This window comes from Lycorma delicatula, chromosome 7 (assembly GCF_047948215.1).
Source record: "Lycorma delicatula isolate Av1 chromosome 7, ASM4794821v1, whole genome shotgun sequence".
Classification (NCBI taxonomy): domain Eukaryota; kingdom Metazoa; phylum Arthropoda; class Insecta; order Hemiptera; family Fulgoridae; genus Lycorma; species Lycorma delicatula.
Genome location: NC_134461.1, coordinates 42839993 through 42863671, shown reverse-complemented (window position 1 = coordinate 42863671; position 23679 = coordinate 42839993). Strand labels below are relative to the sequence as shown.

General features: G+C 26.7%; 1 protein-coding gene across 1 annotated transcript in view; it reads left to right on the top strand.

Annotated features, from left to right (window-relative positions):
* The window catches only part of Hr4 (nuclear hormone receptor 4), a 110126-nt gene that overhangs the window by 25000 nt on the left and 61447 nt on the right, over positions 1-23679 (top strand). Inside the window, 1 exon segment of the mRNA XM_075370719.1 lies at positions 11938-12054. Within this exon segment, the coding sequence (XP_075226834.1) occupies positions 11938-12054 (117 nt within the window).

The window sequence follows — 23679 nt, the reverse complement described above, 5'->3', positions numbered from 1 at the left end:
AACATTTACCTCTTGTTTTATGGTTAGTATGTTGATTTTGATTATACTCGAACAATGATCAGTTAAACAGAATTTAATTAGTTAGAAATTTAATTAATTAGAATCAATTAGAGCATTAGTAACTTTTATTCTTTAGGAAGATTCTCAATCTTCGGTAAATGTTCTAAAAGCCTAGTGATATTACATGGATTATGTTAAATGTTTTGTTGGTTTTTTGGAAAGAAATCTAGTTTCCATTTCCTATATTCATATGAACAAGGTTAAATTTAACCGCTAAATAATTATTAAGATATTTATTAAAAAATTATAGTTTAACAAAATGATGGATGTATTAACTTAATATTTTTATTCGTAATTATTTAAAAACCAGACATCAAAAAGCTGTAAATGTTTCTCTGTATATTCATAAGATTTCAAGAACAATAATAGAATTAATAGATATAGATATTTTATTTACGCCTTTAAACTTAAAAATGTGTGGTTCTTTCCCATTAAATTGATTAATATTTGGGCTTAACAAATTATCCCACCGGGTTGGTCTAGTGGTGAACTTGTCCTCGCAAATCAGCTGATTTAGAAGTCGAGAGTTTTAAGGTTGAATACTAGATCGAGGATACCGGTTGGGTTTTAATTAACTACACATCTCAGGAATAGTCGACCTGAAACTTTACAAGACTTCATTTTCATCCTCTGAACCACCGTCGGTGGTTCAGAGGATGGCTCTGGAGGCTAAACAGAACATGAAGATGGGCTTAACAAATTACAATTGTTAATTTAAAAAATGCCATTTTAAAAATTCTCTGAAAGAGTTCTTTAATTCTCTAATATTGAAAGAACGATCTAATTCTATTGTTCTATTTCTACTTAATTTTACAGTAGATGAATAACACATTTTTATGTATAAATAAGGCATATGTATAAAACGATTTTCATTACATGGTTAAGCTTCGCACAAATCTGTATTTCATTATGTGGTTAAATAGTATTTTAAACAGTTATCTTTATCAGACATTATCAGTTCCCAATTGAAAGGCATGAAAGGAACTGACCATATTTAACATAATTTTTAACATGAATCGAATAAAATTTTGTTGTGCAATTTTAGTATATAACGCATATATTATATAGTGTAGTTAACTGTAAGTCATTGATAATTATTTGCGTAATAAAAAAAAATTATTTTTATCCTATGGAGTTTATTACTTAAGTCTGTAAATAAAACTTACGAAGGTCATTTTGCTAATCATTTTAGTCTCAGACGTGTAATATATTTTCATATATGCGTGCGTGTAGGTGTGGTAGTACTAATAGTTAACATACTGTAGTCATATTTTTATTGTTGACTTGCAGTTAATTTGTTCTAGAAACTCCAGTTATATTATAGATTTACTGGGTAAAGAAAAAAAGAAAATTATGCATGGTTATAATCGTGTAAAAATACAGTTCGTCATCATCTGCCAAGGAGAATCTTTTAAAAAACTAACTGTTGCTTAAAGTGGATTTAAAATACAGATATATATTAAATTGTTTTGCGTTTATTGATTGGTAATGTAGATCATTTGATAAAATTTTCATACACTAGAATTAAGTTGTTTTTTATTTAACCAGGCTATGGACATCAGCTATGCGATAAAACATATATTATAAATAAATTTGTTATTGCGTATAAATAAATGAACACTGTTCATTACTAACTTGTACTTAACACAATATATTATTGCCGATGGGTTGAAGCATTATAATTTATTTTAAAGTAATGGGAAAAAATCAAGAGTAATCTGTTTTTCTCGCCTTTTTTCAAAAATAAAAAGCTAAGAACCCTTTTTTAACATAAAACTAAGCAGAAGTACCTTTTATTTTCCTGTATCATAGCTCTAGAGCTATGATGCAAGAAGGAAGTATGACATTCAATCAAAAAGTGGAGAATGGTTTTTTTTACATTTCCCGAGTTTCATGACCCAGGGACCCCAAAAAAACAAAAACAGTGGGGTTGTTGTTAGTACGTACGTGTTTGAAACTTGATAATAACGTTTTACTGAAAAACCGATTTCAATGAAATTTTGTATAGATTCGTGTATATGGAGCAATTTTGGGTTAATTTTTTCACAGTTTTGTAAAAATAACCCCTTTTTACATTAAGCTCAGTATATAGTGCATACTTATTTTAGCATTAAAAAAAGAAATTGTTCTAAAATAACCCCCTTCCCAAAAAATTTAAAAAAGCTATCTTTTAATTTATTGCATATTTTTTAACTGAATTTCTTTTTATGTTTTCCTAGACAATGCAACTGAACAAAAAAAAAGAAAATACTTTGAGGACAATATTGTGGGTAGGTAAGCCAATCAAAGTTTAAAAATATTGATTTAAAAAATTTTTCAAAACTTTTTTCAACTATTAAGATCTAATCTACATCTTAGGTAATTTTTTACTGGTTGTACATTTTTTAGTGGAATTATTTTAGTTTCTTCCATTTTACATCGTAAACGTAAAAAACATTTAACAAAAAAAAATTCTTGAAAGGTGATTTTGAAGGTGGGGAGCGGAAAAAATTAAAAAATACCGATATTTTAAGCTTTTTTTGGTTTATTTAAACATAATGATAATTTTACAATAAAACTCATAAGTTAACCCCACCCCAAAATATAAATCTTGATAAGTTTTTCATGTATAATTATTTTTCCACTATATAAAAATAAATAACCAATGCCAGGGAAAGTATTACAGTTTTGTTGTCAGCTTTTTTAATAAATATTTGCTCTTTATTAAGAGAGCTTCATTAAATTTTTCAAGTTTTTAGATAATTTTTAAAATTATGCCTGGAATATAATATATATATATACTATATTAATATAGTTAATTCATATCGATATTTTAATTACCTTACACTAAGTTGCTATTGTATACTGGCGACTTAAAAGAAATTTAAAATTAATAAGCGCGCCAGCCTCCGTGGCGGGCATGGTAGCGTCTCGGATTTTCATCTGAAAATCTCGGGTTCGAATCCCGGTCAAGCATGGCATTTTCAGACGCTACATAAATCATCCATCTCTGAAGGAGGTCCCGGAGGTTAAAAAAAAAAAATAATAAATAATAAGTGCAGATTATGTGCTACGGAATTATGCGATGATTGCGCACAGCGAAAATTCAGTACATAAATTATATTTTTGATCGCATAGGTCAATATGAATTTACACAAATATGAGAGAAGTTTATACCGACTTCTATCATCAGATATGTTTGATAAGGTTTAAACATATTATTATAAATTATTTAAAAGTTAATTGTTAAATAAATAAATAAAACTTTTAAAAACTTTGTAAATAGAAACTGAAAAAATAATCCTTTAAATACTCTGAAAATTACGTAAAAAAAAGAAAAAAATGTTAGGAAATTGACATGAAATTTATTTCTGTATCTCCATTTAAAAAAAAAAAAAAAATCTGCAGTCTTTAACTCGTCTACTAATATATTAAAATAACGCTTATTCTATTTAATTTAATGTTGAATACAACTCAGTTTTTCGTGGGAAGGTATATTCGAAATCGTAGGATAGGAAACGTTTATCCTTCTTATATTGAAATTTTTAGAATTTTCAGACCTCGTTTACTGTCACATGGGTTATAACTCTAATAGTCCGTATATGTGGAAATTAAGTTTTTAAATTTCGGTCGAGATATCAAATCGTAATCAAGAGATTACGATTACTTATGTATAATGGTCTTTTTTACCCTAAAAATAGAATCTATTTTTAAATATTTGTAATTTTTTTTTTTAATAAAGAAGTTATTATCTGATCTAATCTATTATAATAAATGAAACGTAAATCCTAGTTGTGTTTTAAGATTTTATTAAGTATAGAAATATTAGCATTCCTCAAGGTTAATTGTGTTTTTTAATAAGTTAAAACTTTAAATTTATATCAGATTTTACTTTTAATAATATATTTTTAATCAAAAAGATCATTTGTTATTCAGTAACTACGACATTTGTTGAATGATATATAATTATCGTGTAATTTTATTGACATTAATTAACTACATCAATCGACTGATCGATTAGTTTTATTTATTGCTAAAGGTTATATTTGAGTACATTATTTTAACTTGATCAATGACGTTTTCGTATAATTTTAGAGCCGAAGCGAGTTCATTTATTTATTATTATTTAATCCACATATTTTTTTTTCAGTTTATTTTTTCATCGTCCAATTTACATCATGTTTACAATTCTTTAAAAAAAAGTGAATTCACGAAGAGCATTCAGAATAGACATTAAATGCCTTTAATGTCTATTAGTATTTCAGGAGCAACTAAAAGCTTCGTCACCGTGAGGCCACATGGTTGTTTTTATTTAATTTTAATGAATTTTGCTATATGTGTTTGAGATGTTGGTCGATTTCTGAAAAATATACAGTATTATATTAATGAAACACATAAATCATGCGTAAATATTTTTAAAACTTTGTTTAATGATTTTATTTATCAGGTAACTTTACACATAGATTGCAATTTAAAGGAATTAATGGTGGAATAATATTTGTTTAGTTTTAACTGATATAATTTTTGTTATTTTTTTATACATATGTGTAAAAAGTATCTTTCGCGGTGAAAAGCGTATGTAGCATGTAAATAAAAAACAGTACGAGTAATATGAAATATTACTATAATATTAAGATATTATAGTAATATGAAATATTACTATAATATTAAGATATTATGAAATAATCACAGATATTATATAATTATAGAATATTTTACTAATTTCTTAGATTTTATTTTGATTTATATTAATAATTATTTTTAAAGAATGCGTTTTTAATAAATTGATTGATGTAATTGTAAATTTTATGAACTAAAATGTTAGCAAATCTTTCTTTTTCATGGAAAAATGCTTTGAGCTTTTGTGGAATTTATAAAATAAATAGGTAGTTATGTTCAGATCATTACGTAATTATACGTCATTTAGTTCACTTCAGGAATGTTCTATTTTTATGAGGGAAACATTGCTTTCCCTCATATGTTTAGAAAAATAAAAGAAAATTTTGGAAAAATTGTATAAACAGCTCAAATATTGTTGAAATAACGCCGTCAAAGTTGTTTTGTTAGTACAAATTAATAATTTTAAATGCGTTAATTATAAAATATTTGATCTCATTTAAGTTTTGGACGTCAATGTATCTCGTATATGCAGAAAATTAATATTTATTTGATTAGAATTATTTATTTAAAAATCTTTGAATATAGTAATACCGTTTCTGCAAAAGGAAAAAATTTAATCTAATTTTAAATAAATTAATTGATTAGAAAATTCATAATCTTTTGATAATTTATTTAAAAAATGGAAACCGAGACATAATAAGACCTCAATATTTTGCTACGTACGGAAAATTAACATGTTTTTTGCCTTTTTGTAAGAAAAAAACAATTTTTTCTTGCAACGTTAACATATTTAACAAATATAAACGTGTGGAATTGTTAGAATTTTTAATTTACCAAACAAAAAATTGATCTAAATAATGATTCATATTTTACGATACTCCCTTTTTTTAATGCTTTTAGTTTACCATGACTTATTAATGAAGTCCTAAGAAGTAACATTTTATTTTAGACCGGAATATATGTAGAAATACGCGTTCTAAAATACGTTTAATTATGATTACAAGGTGCAAAATACAGGTTGATATTTCTTAAACGAAATCACTTCTATATTTCACCATCTAACAAGACACATTTTTTTAAAAGTAATTTAAAAATAAAAATTTTATTACAAACATGGCTACTTTGTAAAATTATGTGATTTTTTTTTGTGTTCGATAATTTACAATTATATTTGAAACGCTTATTCGTTCCATATGAAATTTTTTAAACACAAATAACTCATGACGTAAATCTAAACATAAAACAAATTCGCCCCAAACTAGTTGTTTAAATAAAAATTTTATTTTTGTACATATGAGATATTTCTAACTTTAATTAACATAGATCATGTTATGTCTTCTTTCAATGCTCGGTGATTGAACCGAAAAATTTCGATTACATTCGAGTTACATTTTCGAGTTACATTCCTAAATGCGATTCAGGAATACAATTTACTTGAATATTTTTTTTATTTTTTGCATGATATCGCCACATAAGCTTGAAGCTTGCGCATGGGATATAGAAATATAGCGTATGAAAAATTCCGTGCCTAGCCAGGATTCAAACCTAGGACCTCCGGATGAAAGACGGAAACGCTACCACTCGCGCCACGGAGGCCGACGCGAGTGTTATTTATTCGCAAATATTTATTATTTATTTGATTTTAATAGAATTTTTTTTATTAGTTCATAATGAGTTTATTTTTTATTTACTTAAATATTCTATATTTAGATTTAAAAATTAAGGTTCATTTTTAATTTGTTGGAGTAGTAAAATTTAGATTAAATTTCTAAATTTCCGTCATTTATTTCTATTGTTTTTTCTCTCGTCACCGGCCACAATAGGATTACCATTAATAGTTAATTCCTGGCTGATTTTCCTTTCTTGCGATTATTTTTTACTTCTAAACTCTGGTTCCTTTCTGATAATCTTCACAAACGTGGATCTTAAATGAATCTCCCTTGTATCTGTTAGAATTATCCCAGAAATCACGCGATCTTTCACCTGTGTGAACCACTTAATGTTTGTTTTGCCGATATTGCTCTTCTCGAAAATCCTCTTTGTTAATCTGTTTTCATCATTCTAGCCGAGTGTGTATAGAAACCCAATCTTCTTTTTCAGATTGCATCCGCGAGTCTACTTTTACGGAGGTACAGTCTTGTTCTTCCGTAACCTCCAACCATCATCAGTTTTCCATGGTCCGAGTATCTTTCTTTGTACTTTCATTTCAGCCAATTTCGGTTTATCAATCTCTCCTCGGTTTTGAGTTGCACACTCTATAGCATACAGCACCGCAGACTTAACTACTGTGGCGTAATTTTGAATCTTTCCCATCCTTGGTATCCTCTTTGTATCTTTATAAGGCATAGGACTTCTGCAGTTTATTTATTCTAGCCTTATTTGGCCCTCTGTCTAACCCATTTGGTTGTATTACTTCGTCAAGATTTGAATTTCCTCGTCTTCCTTATTCTTACTAGGTTTGTTATTAAATAGTTTGGTGAATGTCTAATGTTGGTCAAATACTTAGTTTTATCGATTAATACCATTAGACCTGTTTTTTCAGCCATATCATCAAGATGTTCAGTAGTTCGTCCGCCGTTTTTATGTCCTCTGTTAGGATTGCAAGGTCCTCTGCAAAAGTAATACAATAATGTTCTTGTTTTGTTTTTATTAAATTGGTTACATGAGTAAGTTACGGTTTCAAACCTTGATAAAATAAATGTTACAAAAATTATATCATTAATTCATATATTTATAGAAATATGATTATTTGAATAAATCGTTATGAAACACGTTGATTAGAATTTTTTTTATAAATTAAACGAATTATTTTAATTCATTGTTTCTGGTCATTGACATTAGCTTCAACATTGAATTAAATAACCATAACCGGCCTTGGTTATTAACCATTATGCCGAATAACCCTAGTAAAGGACAAATAAAATATTATTTTTATTATTAATTCCGTAAATTCAAGGGATTTTCTAAAAAAATATTTAGAAGCGGTCAAGATTAAAGTAAAATAAACTTTTTTCTTATGTTTAATTATTTTAGTATACTTTATTATACTAATCGAAAAATAAGTTTCGATCTATTTGATATTACTGATATATAGACTACTTTATCCCATACAGTTAATAGACATTTTACTTATTTTTTATATTAAAATAAATGTTTTTAAAGGACTATTATATTTTTAAAATTTTACAAGTCATCCATCAACTTATTTTCTTTGTAATTAAGAAAGGTGAATATATTACAAGGAAAAGATCAAAAATATTATTACTTTCAACTTAATTTACCAGTTTATAAGAAATACGATTATAATTGCTTCAAGTGTAACTTTCTATAAGATTTAAATTATTGATTTAAAAATTAAAAAGCTGACAACACAGTTATAGGATTCACGCGGCCAAAGCCGCCCGCAACGCGGCTGGGAAAGTCCTATAACTGTTGACTATTTTTGATAGAGGGCTTAGGCGCGCGCGCACACATACACAAAAACCTAATTAAAAATATTTGTAATTGTATTTAAATACAATATTTTTTCATTTACTTAATTCAATGAATCTAAACTAAAGCGCACGCATATACCGTATTAATCAGCGCGGGTGTAGCGGTACTTGGCGGCGACGGTCCTCACTAACTAAACTAATGCAATTTCACAACTTGCGTAGAACAAATTTCGCTTACACGGTCGGCAAATTATTTTAGCCGCGAGGCTTAACACAACACGTACCCGAATCAACTGGGCGATCGAGTTTCAGACTCAGCCAGACCGAGTAATGTAACTCGGTGCAAATATTATTCTTTTATTTAATTCTACCGCTTACCTGTGACGTCACAACATAGCAGTAGATTTTTTTGGGGTGGGGGTACGATTTTGCAAAATGTTTCTTGTAAATATTGTTAACAAATGTGCCCAAGTAAAATATGACTTTAATTAAGCGAAATCTCGAGATACTGAGGGTGACCTTGCTCTACAGCCTCACCCCCTTGACTCTTTATGTTGAAAATTTATTACCATCAATGCCCCATATATAAAAGTAATCTGACGAAGTTTGGTCAAAATCGATTCAGTAGTTCTGGAGATGTAAGGTGATTTAGAGGCCAACACAGAACACACACACATTAACATCCGGATAATTTCGATCCGGTTTTTTGGGTTTCTCAGGTATGAAAACGTCAAGATCCGGTGAAAACTGCATATTCCTAAATCGGACCGATTACATATTACATCTACGCTATATCTCTAGAAGGGAATGTAAAATTTGAAAAATATAATTCCAAAGAGACATGAACTTATCTTAACAAATTTGCGATATAAGTAAATTTTGTATTTACTTTTAAATTTAAACGTTGTCTCACGATTTGTGTTTGAAATAGTCGTACACGAGTTGTAAACTGATCAAATAACTTCCTATATTTTAGAATATTTAAACAAAAATCTTTAATTTTTTCGTTAACGTAGTAATAAAAAGGATTATTTTATAAACTTGTTAACAGTGTTCTATTTTTTTTGAAACATAGAATTAACTAATGGAAAATTTGAGGAGTAATTGTTAAAAAATTAGTTTTAACCATTTAGCCTTGCAATTAAAACTAAAACTTATTTTATCTTTTTCTACTTTTAATTCTTTGTCGCAAATTTTATTACAGCTTTTCAAAGTTATCTTAACTAAAATTCCGGTTAAACGGTTAAATGTAAATCTAACAAAATACTTTTGATTTATCAATAGGTAAACCATCTCATTCCTGATTCTATCTCGTGATTATTTCATTATTGTAATTTAAATAGATCGTTTATCAGATTATAAGAAAATTGATTTTGATTTTTGTTCGTACAAGGTTATTTATTAAGTTAGGTTTTGCGATGTTATCAAAAGTAGCCGATGAGACCTAGTATCCATTGTTATACTTTCTTTTAGTTTTATTTGGGTTCAAGTAAAGTTGCACAGCGACCAGTTGTTGTAGAGTAGGAGTGACTGTATGTATGCACCAGTAACCAATCAGATAAACTCTATAAACTCTCACCGTCAAGTTTAATCTATGTCGAGAATTGTGTTAGCATATCTTTAAAAATATCGTTATATTATTTCTTTGAATATTTAATAATTATTTATGATTATTTTTCCTGGATCTATATATATTAATTTCCTTATTGTTTACAATTTTTATTTATTTATTTTAGATGTGTATTTATTATCGGATTTAATTGGTTATACGGTAGCTCTTTTATACGTTAGTGAATTCATAGTATTATAGGTAGGCTGTTTAGTCAGGAGATATTATACTAATAAAAATATTTATTGCCAAATAAAATTTTCTTACAAGTACTTGTATATCCTACAACTGTATTACAGTTACGGTACGAAAATGTCCTTGATTTGTTTATTTCTTTCTTGTATTTGCCTCCACAATATTACTTAGATCTATTATTATTTATTTTTATTAATATTGTTTATAACATGTTTTATTGTTGCAATTGCAGTATCATATGTTTGTGTATATAAAAAAAAGGAATTAAAGAGTTGTAATTACTTATAATTTTATAAACAATAACTCAGTTTATCTATGTTTTATACGTACTTAGGCCTACACAGCCACATAACCCTTGTACTTTCACATAATATTTTCAAACGTTATATTAACTGTATAAGAAACATTTATTGTTACTGTGTCTAATTGATAAATTAAACAAAAGATGTCTCCTTCATTTTATTGGTGGATTTATTAAATTATTCATTTTCTTTATTTTATGATGTTTTTTCCCGCTTTTTTACATCGTTAATTATTAGTTTCAAGGATTATTTTAGTTACTGATTTCTCTTATGAGTTTAAAACTATGTGAGTTTATTTATTTACGACCAATTTATGAAGTGAATTCGTTCTTTCTTGAAGTACTTATATTTTAGAAGAGATTAAAAGTTTTTGCTTTACCCTTTAGGTTCTTCAGTTATTATGCATACCAGATAGATCTACAGGATAATATCAAGAACGGTACCGCAAATTTTTAAGTTTTCTATAATGAATGTAAACCTCACCTAAAGAATCTAAATTGATGGATAAGTTATTTAGAATTAAGGAAAAGTGATAGATATTGAGAAAGACCATCGTCTTTCTCAAAAGGTTCTATAAAAGGTTTACTTCAAGATACCACTATGTAGCGGATATTCATTTCATCTGTAAATCCTCGGAAGATTGGAAAATTTTTAACAGCGACAAAAATTAGTGGTTTTGCATTGTTTTGAGTATGTGTGCAGTAAAAATATTCTACAAAAAAGAAATAATCATGTAAGAATAGACTTAAACCCAAAGGTGTTCCTTTAGAAAATTACTTGACGGTTCCCCTTTAATTGTGAAGTTTGCGAAAGAATCTATATAAATCATATATCTTAATAATTTTATCTTTTTCTCTTTAAATAAATTATTTATATTAAGTTTTTTTAAAAGTAAATTCTTAGATGTTCTAATCCCATTTTTAGATCTTGTATTTCTTTAATATTGAGTTCGTAAACATCAATTCATTAGATTAGATTTGAGAATCTAGTTTTATTCTAGTTTTATTCGATATGTTCTTCAATCGTTGATTGACTTGTTATAGGAATTCTGAACACTTTTCCTGGAAGTTTCCATCCTATATTAAGCTTCAGTAAAGATATATTCCCAAGCCGGTTAATAATAGTTGTTAACATAAAATACCTTGATAATAGTTGACATAATTCTTATGTAAAAAAGAAGGGATAAAGGGTAAAGGATGATAAACCCTGAGATAAACGTTATGCGAGAATAAAAATTATTGTTATTATTATTAATACTATAAAATAATATACTCGTATTTTCCTAATCTAGTGTGATAAGAGACAATAAAATGCAGTATGTTATTTACGGATAAATACAATCTTTTATCAAAGAACTTCCGTTAAATTTGAATTTTAAAAAAGAATTTTAGCCGCCTACCATATGTATGTCTTCTGTTATTATAGAAAGTTATGGAAACAGATTTGTCAGTGTATTCGAAACAAAATAGCCTATCGGAAAATTGTGAATAGCTTGTTAGCATATATGTTCTTCCTTCGTGTTTAGTATGACTTTCTATATTCTATAATTGGATCACAAATAGTCTCGCCCTAGGTATCCACTTTAATACTATGTATGTTTATATTTGTTATTGTATTAGTACGTTTAATATGTAGGAAGTAGTTTCGTAACAGCAGTAGATTCTAGAATTTTGTCTCTATTATATTGGCTATTATTTATTATTAATATAATTTTTGTATTTTTTTTTTTTGTTTACAGGCGAAAGCGTGGCTGATACTAGCACGTCTTCGCCTGATATGACAGGACCTATATCGCCCTGTAAACTGGAAATAGCCCGATCTTCGCCAAGCCCAAGCCCAGTTAATAGGTAAGTTTGTATTTTTTGTAATAATTTATTATTTTTATAAATATTGTACGTAACATTTTATTTATTTAAGTCAGTCATTTTTAATTAAAAAAGGGAGATCAGTAAAAAATTATTGTCGTAGATTGTATGTAGTAAGCGTACAACAATTAGCTTAAGGTTAAGGTTAACTTTTAAAAATGTGTGATGCATTAAGAATTTTTGATTTCTTTAGTTTCATTTTAAATATGAATTTTACGTTATTTAATTTTTTGTTGGAATTGTACTTGATTCGGGTCATTAATTTACCCGAGTTAGTTTTGTATATAATCAATCTTTACTTTTTTACTTATTTACTTTTTTTGAACCGTCAATTTATCCAAATGTTTATTATAGACAACATTTCTGTTCAGACTCTGTTATGATTTATTAATGTTACTCATAGTTATAATAAACGTAGTTATTTGTTTAATAGACGTAATATTACTTATTTAAAATAATAAGATGAGATTTTATGAAACTCAAAATTTAAAATTAACCAATTAAGAAAAAGATTATTATTTTAAACCAATTTTTCTTCATCAGTAGCGTCACCTGTATGATTAAATTTTGTATTCTTTTCTGTGTGAATTTTAGTACGTTATTAATTATTTATATATGTTCAATTATTTAAAATATTTTAATCGTTGTCTTCCGTAATATTTTTATCCTCTACATTTTCTTTAACAATTACGGATATACAAATATATTGGTGAAGGGCTTTTACATCATAAAAATGGGATTTCTGAATCCTTTCAGTCGATATGAAGTTTGATGTGATTTTTTCATTATATTTTTAATATTAAAAAAGTCTTATTTCTCTGACTTTAACGTTACCCCTTTTAGTTTTAAATATAAGAAAATGTTAAAGACTGTCTTTTATTTAAAATGGGTTTTATATTTCAGTTCTGTGTGAAATCTTTAGTTAAAAATGTGTCCCTTGTACAATTTTTCATAGTTGTATATCTCTATCTTCAATACTTATAAAGAAGTTGTCGTTTACATTTCACCGTTAAATTCATTAATAAAAGTGTAACACGGAAAGAGTGAGAGATATCTTCTCCAATTCTCTTTGTTTTTCTGTTTAGCCTCCGAAACCACCCTAAGGTATTACTTCAGAGGATGACTGAGGATGATATGTATGACTGTAAATGAAGTGCAATCTTGTACACCTTTAAACTTCCTTTTATCCACTAACCTCAACGACCATTTCAAAAATTGATTAAGACAAACGGGAAAATGCTTCTTTTATATATTCTTTATTTCTTTTTCCTGTTTAGCCTCTGAATTGTCGTTTAGGTATTACTTCAGTCTTTTTTTTAATTTATAAAATTATTTGTAAAAATCCAAATATATTGTTAATTGAAAAAAAAGAAGAAATTTAATGGAAAAAATTTCATTTATGATGCTGAGAACATGTTAGGTAAGAAATTAATTTGAACGGGTTCTGAAATAAAAACTTAAAAAACACTCCACTACATTATTTTTAACCGTCGACTTCTTGTTTGTCTTATTTTTTCTTTTTTAATTTTTAAAATCTTTAAATGTTATTGCTCAAATGTTAAATATTAAAACCGTAATTAATGGTTTTATTTTATTTATTTCTTAAAAATATGTTTCCTTAACAGTTAAAAATAATTTTTTTTTTATTATATTTTTTCTTGTTTTCTTTTTCGTTGAAATGAAGCTCAGAATCATTAAATTAATTTTTTATTCCATGTGGGATATCATTTTTATTCTCTGCATTATTATCTCTGGTATTATTAATTCTGGATTATATGGTGTACTCTAGTAAATACAGTATGAAATATGAACATCTTGTATGTGTACGTGATATTTAACTACGCATTTAACTGCGGGGGCTCAGTATATGACACTGAACTTTCTCCAAAACTAAGTGACATTCCTTATACTTCTTAATTTAATACTATCATACAATAGAAACACATATATGTTTAACAGCTCATATTATAATTTACTTTAAATAGAATGGAGAAAGAATATTTTTCTAAGGTTTTGATTTAAATATTAAAATTATATAAGGCATCGTTCATAAATTACATAAGCTAAAAATTAATTTTTTAGTCATCCTTTTCCACATTAAATACTGTCAGACTGTCTTCTCCTAATCCTAATTTATGAATAAAAAAAAATGTGGAGCAAAGAAAGTTTTTTATGGCAAAAAATTTTGATTTTTTTAAGATACAAAAATTATTTATTGTGTACCACAGCAAAAATATTATATAGACGTTTTTATACTTGAATAAATTAAATCTATAGAATAATTTATATATATATATAGAATAATTTTACCGGATGTAGCAGAAACAATGACAAGTTTTAAACATTAAACATAAAGAATTAGAATTTTTTATTATTATTATTATTATTATTGAACATAGAAAGAACGCTTCATACCATTCCTTACACATGTCCCTTTTTGTAAATCATGTCCTTCAGGTGACCATATTGTTAACAATAGTCTTCGGCACAAGCACGCGCACTAGCCATAACCTTATGCAGTGTCTCAAGTTATGCCCTTAATTTCAGTACGAATGTTGTTTTTCAATTCCTGAAAATTTTATGGTCGTCAGCATACAGTTTCTTTATCCCTGCAGTAAAGAAACCCCCCGCCGATAAATCGGACGAATGTAGTTCTGGAAACATGTTTTGTTAGGTTGTCATGAACCTTCTTACTGTGTGACCATTACACCTTCCTATTGGAACCACGACTGCTTATGGATATTTTTACGGCGCATTTTCATTGATACGAACTGTTGCAACATTACATCATAACGATCTGATGAGACTGTGACAGTGTTGCCTGCGTCGTTATCAAAAAATTAAGAACCAATAATAATATCCTGAAAAGATATTCCACACCACACAATAACTTTCGCGCAATAAAGTGGTTGTTCATGAAGCTGGTAAGGATTGCGGGACTCGCAGTATCTAAAGTTTCTTTGTTTACATAGTCAGATAAATGAAAATGGGTTTCGTCAGACATCATCAAATTGTTGAGAAAATTGGGTGGAGTGTTTTATCATCTCTAGAAGCTGTGTGGAAATTTCGACTTGCTTCTATATCTCGGGATAATTATAATAATATCCAGATGCAACAACCGTCCAACAGTTCTGTCCGATATTTTAAGGACTTGAGAATGCGGACGAATCACATTGAATTTTGGTCTAAAATAGCTCTTAATATTGCATTGTTATCCAGGATGTGAACCAGAGAAGCAGATGTTGTTGTCTTAACTGCCTAACACACCTTGTTTTAATCGCCTTCCGTGACGGAACTTGTTCATTCCAACCGATTTCGAAATTTTTCCGAAACAAATTGTGCGTTTTATGATCCTATCAGTACAGTTGAAAATAATTTTAATTACAAACGCGCGATGTTCATTCATGGACCAGCGCTCTATACTGACTGCCAAGGTCGTCTAATATGGCGCACAATAAAGGCTTTAAACTGCACTACGAAATGGCATAAACATCAGGTTTCTAGGTAGCCGTGACCAACAATAGCGCACGATTTAACATAAATGTTTTTACCGCACGTTGTACTTCTAGAAGTAAAACATACAATAAGAAAAATTTACTTTTTATATTTAATAAATGTAAAATATGAGTAAAAATATATGTAAATAATGTTAAGTATCAATTCATTTACAGGAGTTTTTAAAGTATAAAAAGTACATTTTTTAAAAATAAATAATACTTTTGATCGGTAAAACTAATCTTCTTAAAAAGAGAAATCTAATATATGAAAAACGGATGCATAAACTGTAGTCAAGATACATGAGGAAAATAGTACTTAAGTAAATATTTAAGAAGACGTAACACATTTTTGTTTAAGTGAAAATGAAAAATCAACCATCATCATGTTATGATGTACTACATAATCTTCTTGGTACGCAGTATAGTTTCTTAAGTTATTTTTAAACCATTACAATGGGAAATTGTTAAATATCAGGATTTATTTGTTTTAAAAATACGTCTAAATTTTTTACTTTAAAACTATTTCGACATTATACTCAAAAGTAATTCCGTAGTAGAAACTAATTGAACATCACCACTTTTTTAAAGATAAAAATCGAACTAAACGAAATGATTTTAAATGAATTCATTACTTCTTAAATCTCTTTTAACTACGTTTTATGCATCACCATATTAAGATGAAATAAATTTTTTAAACCTCCCACCCCACTGTACTTGTGTAATTAATGATTGGCACCTGTAGAGAAAATATATAAGTAATTGAAGTGTGTTGGCCTTGAATACTATTAATATTCTGTTTTTAACATTGTGCGTAAATTCATTAACATTGATCATTTTATAAAAATTTTCCTGTATGTTAAAAGGTATTGTTTGCTTTTATACTAAACTAATAATTTATTTAAACAATTATTTTTCCGTAATATTATCGTAAATTTGTTATCATAAAGAAAAATAAAACAAAGAAGTAAATTATATTTTCTCCATTCATCAACACAAACTATTCATTCGTTTCTTTAACAAAAGTAATTTAACACGCAGATGTTTTGTTTTCTATTAATACTTAATCTGGTCCGGGTTTTAAAGTGGCAAACAGATACTTTGACACGGAATCTGGAACTGATGAATTGTGAAAAGTGTAGTCTTCTTCTATAGAACCCTTCTTCTTTAGTTGTGCGCTGATAAAAATTTTTTCTTAAGGAAAAATGTCTTCTTGAGTTTGCTTGAAATTTGGGAATACTATTTTTGTTATGTATTTAAGATATCAAATGGCATCTAGGAATTTATTTTAATTTTTTATAGTTCATTCGTAAAAGGAATTAAAAGTGAGTGTTCTTTTATTTAAATAATTAATTATATTAATAAATAATAATTAAATATTTACAAAAAATATTTTATTTAAGACAGCAATTTGACAAAAAAGTTTTTTCTTTCCTTTTTTTATAAAAGTAAACATTATATCTTCTTTAATTATTTTTTCACGCCAGGCAAAAAATATTTTTAACTTTGCAGTTTTTAATGTTTTTCTAATAATTTATTTAATTATAAAAAATAATCATTAAAATTTTTCTTCACAAACCTAAAACATAGAAAAAAATTATTTACATGTATGTTCCATTATACTGATTACTTAATACTTATAAAAAAAATCAACTCCTTCCCTCTGTTTTTTTTAAAAACGATTTTTTTAATTGGCGTGATTTATATACAATAATTTATTTATATTTATTTAAAATCCTAAGTTGGGGTTAATTTAAAAAAGAAAGCCTAAAAATTGAACCTTTAACATTTTGAAAATTAAATAAATTACAATCTTCGTATAACTTAAAAAACATATGAAGGTTGTGGTTACGTAATAAATCTCTTCTCTTACAATACACTATTATAACCTATTTTTCTTAATCTGAAAATTCAAAATAAAAATTGAATATATAAAGTGCTTTTATAGTTTTGTTTATCATTTAATCTTTTTTTAACCTAAAAATAAAATTTTAAAAAATTTGCTAATGATTTAAATTTATTTCCCGACAATTTATTTTAGATATGCCGACTAATTATTACGTTACCTTAACACTTTTAATTTACAACCACTATTTAAAACTACTGAGCTGGCCAGTTTTATTTTTTAATAAACCAAAGTACATCCTTTTTTTAATATAAATTTGCGAAAAATATTATGTTAATCTCATAAAAATAATTTAATATTATAGTCTAGTTCATTTATCATTATTAAAAATAAATAAAATTAAAAAAAACCATCTCCAATTAATCTTCAAGGTATGTCAAATTATTAACGACTCTTATCAATGGTTACTAAATATAAAATTATACACATTATTATAGTTTAAATTTAAAGCATTTTTCTACTTAAATAATAAATATGCTATTACAGTTTGTAATTTTTAAATGACCTTTTAAAAAAGAGGATTTTTATTCAAACTTGTGTTTTTTTATGTTCAATAAATGGATCGAGAATATTTTTTATTTGCAGAGGAAGATCGTGTAATAATCCCGTTGGTTGTTTTTATCTCGCAACTTAAACGAAAGATTTTTTAACAAAAACTTTCTCTAAGTAGAAAACTGGATTTTTTTTGTCATTTGTTGGTATTGGCCAGTTATAACATGATATATATATATACATTAACCTCATTTGATATTCAAGGATTTCGGATAAACTTAACATAAAAAGTATTAAATTCTGTTTTTTAATTGGACTTCAAAACTTTTTATTTTAATTAGAAATTTGTAAAATCTTTTTTACTTCATTACTGTTGTATTATTTAGAAAATATTTATAAAAACTGATAATAATGAATATCAGAATTATTTTGTTTTCTTCGTTTCAAACCGGAACTTTGCTGAATATTTATTAATATTCTCTTAAAATAGCATCTTTTATCTATATTTTATTTGGGCACAAATTTCTTCCCTTTTGAAAGACAATTTTTTTGTCATAAGATTAAGCATTTTTCTACGTCTCTGCATAATTTAATTGAAAATAAAATTAATTAAACAAAATACTAAAACCGATTAAAAAAAAAAAAATAGCGTTAAAAACTCAAATGAATTTTCTTTTTAGTGTCTAATTTTTTGATGTGCCTTCAACATAAAAGGTAATAAAGAAATATGTGGTAGTTATATAATTTGATTTCAAAATTTTAACATTTCACGAAAATTGAAAGTTTTTTATTTCAAAATTTTTATCTTTATTTTTTACTTGGTTTTACCTTTTTAAATTTATTTTTAATAAAGAACTAGCGGTTAATGATATTAAAGAATTTAGATTCGGAGTAACAGTATAAGGTGAAAAGATAAAGATGCTACGATTTGCTGATGATATAGTAATTCTAGCTGAGAATAAAAAAGATTTAGAAGAAACAATCAACGGCATGGATGAAGTCCTACACAACTACCGCATGAAAATAAACAAAAACAAAACGAAAGTAATGAAATATAGTAGTAATAATTAGATGGACCATTGAATATAAAAATAGGAAGAGAAAAGATTACGGAGGTAGAAGAATTTTGTTATTTGGGAAGTAGAATTACTAAAGATGGACGAAGCAGGAGCGATATAAAATGCCGAATCGAAACGAGCCTTCAGTCAGAAATATAATTTTTTTTCATAAAAAATTAATTTAAACATCAGGAAAACATTTTTGAAAGTATATGTTTGGAGCATAGCTTTATATGGAAGTGAAACTTGGACGATCGGAGTACCTGAGAAGAAAAGATTAGAAGTTTTTGAAATGTGGTGCTGTAGGAGAATGTTAAAAATCAGATGGGTGGATAAAGTGACAATTGAAGAGGTGTTGCGGCAAATCGATGAAGAAAGAAGCATTTGGAAAAATATAATTAAAAGAAGAGACAGACTTATAGGCTACATATTAAAGCATCCTGGAGCAGTTGCTTTAATATTGGAGGGACAGGTAGAAGGGAAAAATTGTGCAGGCAGGCAACGTTTGGAATATGTAAAACAAATTGTTAGCGATGTAGGATGTAGGGGGTATACCGAAATGAAACGACTAGCACTAGATAGGGAATCTTGGAGAGCAGCATCAAACCAGCAACAAAAATAATAAAATCAAACTTTTTCAATAATTTGATTTTATTATTTTTGTTGTATAAAACTTAATGTTGATTTTTTTTTAGAAAAATATATTAGAACTAATTAAAATTCTTTTATCTATTTAAAGATATAATTTGTCATAAAATATTTATAACATATATTTATTTACCTGGTTACCAGTTCCAACCATATCCCCCCCACCAAGTTGGGTGATAGGGTCCATTCCATCCCCACCAATATGGTTGATAATTTCCTCTTAAACCCCACCAATATGGGGTACCGATTCCAGCCCATATGAAGGTTTCGGCAGTTTTAAGATCTTGATTTTCATTGTTTTCCGTTGTGACTTCAAGAGGAGATTCTTTAGTGCGCGAAACTTCAGTCGGTGAATCTTCAATCGGCGCAGAATTAGTAAGGAATATTAAAGTCGAAATAATTATTATTAGTCCAAGTAACTGAAAAATTAACGTAATAAATATTAATATTAATTATAATTTTTGTTTTTTTTCCTCGATAGGAAAACCATAGTTTACAATTTACATCTGTATTGTTGGGTTAAACCGTAATTCCTGAGCTGCATGTTATGTTTGTATGAGTTTACTGTTTATTTCATTCTTCAATAACTGTTTCTAAATTGTTAAAATTGAGTGACTAAAAAGAAATAAAAATTTTTAGACCATTAAATTAATGGTCTAATTTTCTCTACTCTTAACCTCTACCCCTTTCCGAAAACTCCAATAATTTCACCATAATTATATGATTATTTAGTCTAAAGCAGCCTTGCCTCAGGCTATTTTTATTGTATAATAATATATAAAAAAAAGTAAAATTTTATATCTTTGGCAGTCAGTAGTGCTACTAACTGTATGACTGATGTAATTGATTTATAGAATAATTTTAATCATAACTGGACTGGTTTTAAGAAATTCACGTAATTATTATTTTTTAACAAGTAATTAATTGACAGTAATTTTAAATAAAATACTTATAGGTGTTAAATATATTTTTTAAAAGTAAACTAATTTATTTTTATTGAATAATTATTTAGTAACAATTTTATATATTTATAAAACTGTTACTTCAGCTTGAAAATGATTATGTAACGATCTGAATTTAAAAAAAAAAACCTTTTACGATTATTCATATGGCTTAATATATGTTATATGTTCATTATTTTATTGTTAAAAAAAATAATAAACTGCTTAAATTACGTAACTTTATCTAATGAAAATAAATTATGAATATTTTTTAACTTTTTTTGGTTAAAGTTTTGGACATTTTAGTAAGATTTTTTTTCAGTTTTTTACAATTGCATTATATTTTTTACATAAATACTTTTTCTACTTACCAATTTATGATACATCATGATTATAGTTCTCGAATTATACCAAACGAGCAAAATCTCTAAACGAAGTTCACTTTTCTACAAATAATAGTATAAATCTTTTATATTTATATAACTTAAAGAGAAATCAACTTAAGGTAATTAAAAATTTATTTCTTATCCCTTCCCAAAATATTTCAGCATTCATATTGTTATGTCAAATAATCGTTTATATCAGATATAATCAGACATTAATCTTAATAAAATGATAAATTTTATGCTATTTTTGAATATTAGAAACTTGTTTGTGTTTGCTTCCTATATTTGAATTATAATTAGTTATTTGTTGACTGATTTAAACATAATATTCTATTTTATTTAATAATTACGTTGTAAAATTCCATTTATGAAGAATGATATGTGTATAGCTGTAGAGTTAATTTTTTTTTGTTGATTTTCTTAATTTTTTTACTCTGAAAGTACTTTTTATACTTTACCTGCCACATCCTTTTATTATAGCTATTTCGCCTAGGATACTTGTGTATGATAAGCGCTAATATTCGATTGCGAATTATATGCAATCGTGGTTGACGATAGATATCTCGGAAATAGATTGCCAGATTTTTCATAAACGTTCATAAAAATTTTAAGTATTTTCTGTCTAGTTTTATGTTTGTCGATTGTCTTAAAAACATATGCATATGTTTAGTTTTGTTTTTTTTTATTCATAAATTCAAAAAAGAGCTTGTTTTTAGAGCTCTAATTCCAAAGCTTTGATTTTTGCTAATAATTCGCTAAATTTATAATCAGATTCTTCCAAATTTTAAATTACCGATTCAATATATTAAAATTTTTTTTGTTAATTTAGTTTAATATTTAATTAATATAATTTTTTATATGAGCTATTTGTTAATTTAAAAAAAAGATTTTAATACAAGGTTGACGTTACGAGATTTTTTTCGGGTAGCTAACTGTTATAACAGTAAAGAGTTGCGTTTATTAATTACTTTTATACCTGTAATTACTAATTAATTAATAACTACTAATACTTTTACACCTAGAAAGTTTCTGACTTCTCCGTTGAGGCCTTTTCCCGCCATTTTAATTATGTAATAATAAATTTTAAAATTTTAATAAAATATCTCTCCATCATAACTTCATTTTATTATTTAATTTATATCATTAAATTTCAAAGCCAACATGATATGTCGCATAAAATATGTTTGTAAGAATAAAAATGAGTGATTTGAGATCCATTTAAAACATACTGACGAATTTGGTCTATTCTGTGAACTTAACGAGTTATAATCAAATAAACTAACTGGCTTCCGAATCAAAGTTCTAAAAACAAGAATTTTTCAGATTCACACATATAATATCTGAAATAAAATCAAACATTTTTAAAGGCGATCGACTAAAGAAAAATTTAACAGGAAAGATTTTTATGAATTGCTTATGAAAATGTATTTTTTCCCAATTTTTATCGATAATCTTTTTTATCTTTAAATTTTATTCTCGTTTAAGAAGCTTACAATTATTTATTTCGTTCAACAAATATTTCTGTTTTATACAACTTAATTTAAAAAATACGTTTAAGAAAGTTTTTTTTTTTATTTCAGTTAAAACTTTTTATCTTGTACTAAACTGTTTGTCGACGTTTATTCGTTGAAGTAAATAGTATGGAAATATAAGGACTTAGATAACAGTGGTGTTTTGATTTATTTAACCTTATTTCTTTAGATACTTAAAATTACAGTATTGTTCAACAAATTACACGTCCTTACCATAAGAACATTAATGTATTTTCCACTCACATATTTTAACAACATGATAAATATAAAATAAAAGAAACATAAAAACTAAACTTCATAACATTTGTTTTTCCTAACCGTAATTAAACTAAACTAAACTAATAAAACAAAGAAAAATAAAAATAAATTGTGGTTTAACATATTACAAAAGTTAATTCCTTTAAATTTAAAAATATTTCCTATATGTTTAATTTTACTTCATACTTATTTACTATTTTTAAAATCTGTGGATCGGTGGTAAAAATCTCAACAAGATTCCAGGTTCGTATCCCAAACAAAGTTGGAAATTTTCACATACAAAGTTTGAGCTTAGGTGTTAAAATAATCATTAAAAATAAAATATTAAATCGATTTCGACTCGAAATTATTTTAACACGAAATTGAGCTGTTGTTTGTGGTTTGGATTAATATATATAGGGAACCCCAATAAAACTAGTAAAAGTAATATCTTTACAAAAAATAGCTGTAATTAATTGGTAAAATTAAATCAGCACTAGAATTAATGCAAAATATTGGTGATTATAGTAGTAAAAATTGAGCGTTATTAATTTTAACGAATATTTTTTAATTCGTACTAACCTATACCCAAAGTTCAAAGAGAACAGTTCCGAGTTTATACTCCATAATTAAGAGGTATAGAAAATTAAAATATGGTCTTTCATTTTCAGCGCAAAAAGTAAAATTGCTACAGAACAAAGTGTATGGGTAATATCAATCAAATGTTTTTTTTTTTTTAAGCTTATAACATTAAATTATGTTTGAAAAATAATGTCATTTTTATGACCTCCGCGGTTTTGATGACATAGCGAAGTCTATCGGCAAAATTTTGTATGACTTTCGCACAAATCAGTTTGAATTCCACTAATAACGTGTCGAATATTTGCTTTCAAGTCGTCAATCATTCGTGGTTTGTTCCGT